Raw genomic sequence first — 6,000 nt, 5'->3', positions numbered from 1 at the left:
ACACACACACACACACACACACACACACACACACACACACACACACACACACACGAAATTGCCTCTCTTTTTCTGCTTCTAACACTTCTTTATTGTGCAGCAGCCCATTTAATCAACTGCAGTTTATCTGTCCAGGCAGACTTCTGTCAATAACTCCCACACTTCTGCATCCATTGTGAGCAGTGTGCATGTTTTCACTAATGTGTACACACACACACACACACACACACACACACACACACACACACACACAACTGGGGTTTACCACTTCGAAGGACATTATATTGACTTACATTGATTTCCAGGACCTCACCTTGGCTCAGTCTTAAAGGGGATCTGTTATGCTTTTCCATATTCTGTTCCAATGGTGTATTCTCATAATTACACATTATGAAAATTGATTATGTGCCCTGTTTCTAAACCTTCACTTGTTCAGGACGGTTTCATGTCACACTATCAGTGTACTTTCTCTAATGCGAGGGTCGGGAATAAACTTCCTCCGAGGGGGGCTGGGTTCTCTCTTAGAGACAGGGTGAGGAGTTTGGTCATTTGGGAAGCACTTGGAGTACAGCTGATTCTCCTCAGCATTTAAAAGAGCTAGTTGAGGTGGTTCAGGTATCTGTCTCAGGATGCCTCCTAGGTGAGATAGTTTCAGGCATGTCTTAGAGAACAAGGCCCTGGAGCACACCCAGGACACAATGAAGAGGTTATAGCTCTTGGCTGGTTGGGAATACTTCTGTGACTTCCCAGATGAGTTGAGGAGGTGGCTAGGGAGAGGGAGGTCATGGATTGTCTGACTGCTGTGCCTGTAATTGATGGATGGCAATGAACCTATACCTGGACCTATAACACTCATTTCCAGTTCAGTTTTTTTTTACTGGATTCTACTGGAGTAGCTGTGCATGATTCATAGTTCAGAATGATCTCTATTCATATTATTCTGGGCCTTGGTGCAGCCCACAGTTCATCCTGTCTGAAGCAAAGCATTTTAGCTCTCTTTCTTCTCCCTTAAGCCAACTTTCTGGACTGGCTATGTAATAAGCACATAGGTGGGGCTACCTATCAGCTCAAGCGCCTGCGTGACCTCCTCTTCTCCTTGACCTTATACAGAGCTGTAGGTAGAGAAAAATGTTTTGAAATGGAGCATTTTGAGCAGTTTAACCTCTAAGCTTTTGGCTCATATGGACTGTTAGATTTACTGACCTCATTATTGGAAATTTAAATATGAACATTCACCACTGCAACAGGATATCTTTGCAGAATGAGCTCCATTTAATCAAATAAGGAATATATTAAATTTAATAGGATGAAGTGATCAGGTTTAGTGTCGCTGTCTTAAGCAGATCTTTTACGGATCTACAGTTTACACACAGACATTATCTGGAGATGGTTTTTTCATTGCTTTGAAATATTTAATGCTTTTAACGTAGGGTCTTTACCTTGAGGCAAGCCCCTTGAGGCAACTGTTGTTGTGTTTGGCACTATATAAATAAAATTGAATTGAATTGAATTCTGCATCTTTTAATCTTACATGTCACCTATAAATATGCTTCTGTTCCAAAGCTGTTCCAAAACTTTAAGGCCCTGTGCATCGTGACAAATTCAACTTTTTAAGTTCCTAAAGAGAGTTCTTAAAGTACGATTTATATTTGAGTATAGCTTCTGAATGGTTCTAATGATGCATACTGTGGTTCAATCAATTTTCATTATTCGGATTTCATAACTGAAAAGTGGGATTTTTGGCTCACAATGAAAGGTCAAGCAATGCAATTCATTCTTTTCTCCTCACCAGAACTTATTTCATCTCATCCAATCTACATGGACATCTAATACATCACTTATCTATAAATGGTGTCTTTTTTTTATATTCACATCTGTCTGCAGGAGCTGGAGGCTGGTCTCCTCTCATCTCAGACAAGTATCAGTGGTTGGAGGTCGACTTAGGCGAGCGCACCAAGATCACAGCTGTTGCCACACAAGGCCGTTATGGCAGCTCGGATTGGCTGACGTCCTACCTGCTGATGTTCAGTGACACGGGACACAACTGGAAGCAGTACAGACAGGAGGACAGCATAGGGGTGAGTAGGGTTTGGCGATCTTCTCCATAGTTCTATTGTCCCCCTGTGATAAGTGTCCCCCCCGCCCCCTTCCATCCACGAGCAGGGAAGGTAGCTGAACAGGTAGTTGTTAAGGCAGCTGTCCAGCTTCCATAAAACATACAGTGCTGTGTGGGAAATAGAAAAACGCCACCGGCGCTACTGCTATGAGACAGACGGAGAGAAAGACCGAGGATTGTTTTTACACTTCCAGCATGATAAGAAACACGTTGGCTACACCAGCAGGAGAACATCATTTAGATATAATTGTGAATCATTTAGTCTGACATAATTAGTGCCTGTAAGTGGGCTTTTTCAGTCTGTTTTTGTATATGTGGAACATAGCTCATCTGTCTCTATTCTTCACCATGACCTCACCACACACAGCAGTCTTTTACCAACAAACACACAAAATAAAGGAGTTTCATAGACCAGAGTGACAACAGACTAAAGTACCCTCTTCCTATTTTTGTGATGCTGACTGGTGAATGTAGCTGCTCTCCTGCCAACAATCCTTTTCCCCCAGGTTTCTCCTGTTTCCAGGAAAAATTCACAATGACTGTTGACGCCCTGAGCCTGGTTCTGCCAGAGGTTTCTTCCTGTCAAAAGGGAGTTTTCCCTTCCCACTGTTGCCAAAGTGCTTGCTCACAGGGGTCCTGATTTTTGGGGTTTTCTCTGTTTTTTCTGTATTGATGTAAGGTCTCTACCTTACAACATAAAGGACATTGCGGCGCTATTGAAAATCAAATTGAATTCAATGCTGTAATCCATAATCCATGCATCCATAAATTTTGTTAGTTTGTCTTTTACCCCAGTGCCAAATTGACAAAGAAGCACAGTCTACATACACAGTCCACACACTACACAATTTCAACTCACATTTCACTGCAACCTGGAAACAACAATCCTATTTCAGGACTTTGTAAGCAGCTAATCACTGCATCCGCATTAAAGTCAGATGCTGAATAAATGAGCTTGCTGTCTTAGCTGATTCTGTTGCCTCACTACCTACAGTACAGACACAATAAGTGTTACACAATAAAATAAGTTAACCAAAAGAGAACTTTTTGGATGTGTGTGGCATTGAGTTGTTCAGTTTCCCCAACAATCACTCTTTCCAGCCACATTAAATGAGTCAAAAACTTAATAAGTCTAAGCTCCTACCCTGTATTGCACTGTGGTGTTTCCCCCCAGGGATCACTAAACAGGATGCATTTATTGTAAGTCATATGAAGTGATGTGTTGTCTTGTTGTGGCTTGATCTGTCCTGTACAGATAAACTCAGCCATTATGCATTTATCCTTTCATTTCTGATGTATGAGCCCAGGTTGGAATCTGCTGAGTCTGCAGACCTTCTGACACCACTGTTAGCTGCAGATCATGAGGAGAGAGGCAGTCAAATGGGGCAGTCAAAAATAGATAGATAGATGATAGATGGATAGATTTAAATAACAGTTCTTCTTGCTCTTGCTGTTCAAAGCACTTTATGTTTTGTTGCTTGTTGAAGCGCTTTGAAAAGTCAGAAAGACTAAAATAAATTATATATAAATACCACTCTACTTACATTGTACCCTTTAATATGATTCAAACTAAATGCAAATAAGATCCGACATTTAAGACTTATAGACATACCCCTTCTGTCAGAAAATACAGATTTGTATTATAAAGGCTAACCCCAGCTGGTCACGATGAACCTTTGATTTTTAATCTCAAATCAAACATGTGATTATTGCATTTTAAGTGCAAGAAGGTTAAGGCCATTGTTTGTTTTTAAAGACAAAAAGCAATGATTAAACATATTATTCTGCTCTTATCTGTCCAAAACAGCTTCACCTACAGCTAGTCATCTAAGAGAACAGAAAAGGGCATGTGTCACTCACAAACTCCGATGAACCCTTGGCCATTCGATCTTAAAAAAAGATGTAATGATCTAACAAATTAAGTCCATCCACAATGTCTGCTGATGTTGCATCATACACTTGATCGCTTGACACTTTTTGCTGTTGATTAGTGGAAGATGTGTGTGACCCAGGAGTATAGATGAGACTGAATGGAAAGAGCGTGTGTTTTAAAAAACAAAAACATTCTGTGCTCCTCATTAATTCATTTTTTATATATATTTCATTTTTAGGCCACGTGATAAAAAAGCCCTCATACACACTCAGTTAGGTGTTTCACTAAAGTACATCCTAAAGACAGAACCAGAGTAAACAGACAGATAACAAATGTAAAGGAAAACCAGAACCACTTAAGTCCAGTAAGTCTTTCTACCATAGGAGGATTTTGCTCACGGGGCTTATTTCCACTTGTTTCCGTAAGGATCAGTGCAAATTAACCAAAAATGATCACGTTTGTGCTGCGATGAATGACTGTGTACTCATCACAGTACTGTTTGCACTGGGTGAAATAGACATGAAAGGATCAGTGAAGCTGTTCTGGAAATCCTGTGTAGGCCCAAAGCCTTAATCAGACACCTTCTGTAGAATTCTTCTGTAATTTGCTACCTTCCTGTGGATCATTTTATTACTTTCCCCCACTGATCACAACTAACAACATGGCAGAAACATGGCAAAACATAGGCATGAAGTGATAAAGCCTCAGCTGGTCTCTGTAGGGCTGATTAATGAAAAAAATCAACAAGATGGGTCACAGACGCAGCGAGGCATCGCCTCCCGCCTCTTCGTAGACACAGCACTTCCCTTTGGCGTTTTCTCATTGCACAAGTGTCATGTTGGACTCTGTTGTATTTGTCCCGCTGCAGTGGCGATACATGGTTTAGTATAATGGCACTAGAATACTAAGTAGTTTTGGTGTTGAAAGCAAACACAGTGATGAATCCTGTCAGCTCAGTGAGCCACTTCAAAATATGTACCTGCATGCTCCCTGTGACTTGGACACTAGATCAAACAGCAAACCTGCAAAGTTTTCCACTGTGTACATGGACACTGATCCAGGAAGAAAGCGCATTTGTTACAGAGCTGCAGAGAGGAGCTTTGATTAGAAGTCGAGCTGAGTTTTAATCCAACTAATCTCAGAACTGTGGATCTTTTCTGAGAAAGCAGAGGAAACTGCTCCTAACAGTTTAAAAACATCTTGATCTGAGGTGCTACACAAGTTCTCTACAAACCCAGTCACATCTCAAAGGATTTCGGAAACTTTGTGAATTTGTCAGCCAGGCATAAAGACTCTTCCAGAAGAGAAAGTTAATGGCAGAGTTCCTGGATCATTTGCGACTTTTGCTTTAGTGGGCAGAAGACCAGGGAAGGGAATTTGTTGTTTTCCTCTTCCTCTCTGAGGATGACATCTTTTTTTTCTCTCTCTCTCTTTTTCCTCAGAAGCCCGTGGGTGCTTGGAAATACTGCAATCCATCTTTTCTTTATTGTCTCGTTCCTCTTTATCTGTTTGCTTTCTCTTGGCTGGAGGGCTGAAGATGAGGAAACAAGTCCTGCTCTTTTCACTTTTCCCTGTTTCTCAAATTCCCTTTATTACTTTATTTTGTTTTCTTATTCGCTGTCTTTACTGCTTATCGCCCTCCTTCTTCTCACCAGGTGATTCTCTTCCCCCTCTGTCATTTTCCACTGATACTCATCACTCTGGTGCATCCTTCCTGCTGTTTGCCTCAATGCTTTGAGCAGATGAAACACTCAGCCTCTCACTTTTTTGGACTGCAGCTTTCACTCAACTCCATACGAACAGAAACATTACTCTTACACTCCTAAACAATTCTATATCGGATTTTTCTCAGCAGAACAGCATTGGCCCTGAATTCCAGCACTTTAAAGTAATGTAGTAATGCCTTCTCGTCCTCTCTGATGAGGTCTCTGTCTTGAGTCAAGGTTGCAGGTCTGGTTCACAAAATTTTCGTCTTTGAGTCAGAAGATTGATGCTCACATCCTGTCTGCAA

The 6,000-nt window shown here is 41.2% G+C and overlaps 1 protein-coding gene across 2 annotated transcripts in view; it reads left to right on the top strand.

Moving 5' to 3' along the window:
- Window positions 1–6,000, top strand: part of LOC102289753 (contactin-associated protein-like 4) — a 150,548-nt gene that overhangs the window by 45,053 nt on the left and 99,495 nt on the right. For both annotated transcript variants that reach the window (XM_042219043.1, XM_005918035.3), the window contains exon 3: window positions 1,885–2,078. In XM_042219043.1, coding sequence (XP_042074977.1) covers window positions 1,885–2,078 — 194 coding nt within the window. The remainder of the gene's footprint in view (window positions 1–1,884; window positions 2,079–6,000) is intronic.

The sequence above is a fragment of the Haplochromis burtoni genome, unplaced genomic scaffold, assembly GCF_018398535.1.
Source record: "Haplochromis burtoni strain Fernald_Lab_line unplaced genomic scaffold, NCSU_Asbu1 Contig_27, whole genome shotgun sequence".
Classification (NCBI taxonomy): Eukaryota; Metazoa; Chordata; class Actinopteri; order Cichliformes; family Cichlidae; genus Haplochromis; species Haplochromis burtoni.
The sequence above is the reverse complement of the archived record's forward strand: the minus strand, read 5'-3'. Positions and strand labels throughout refer to the sequence as shown.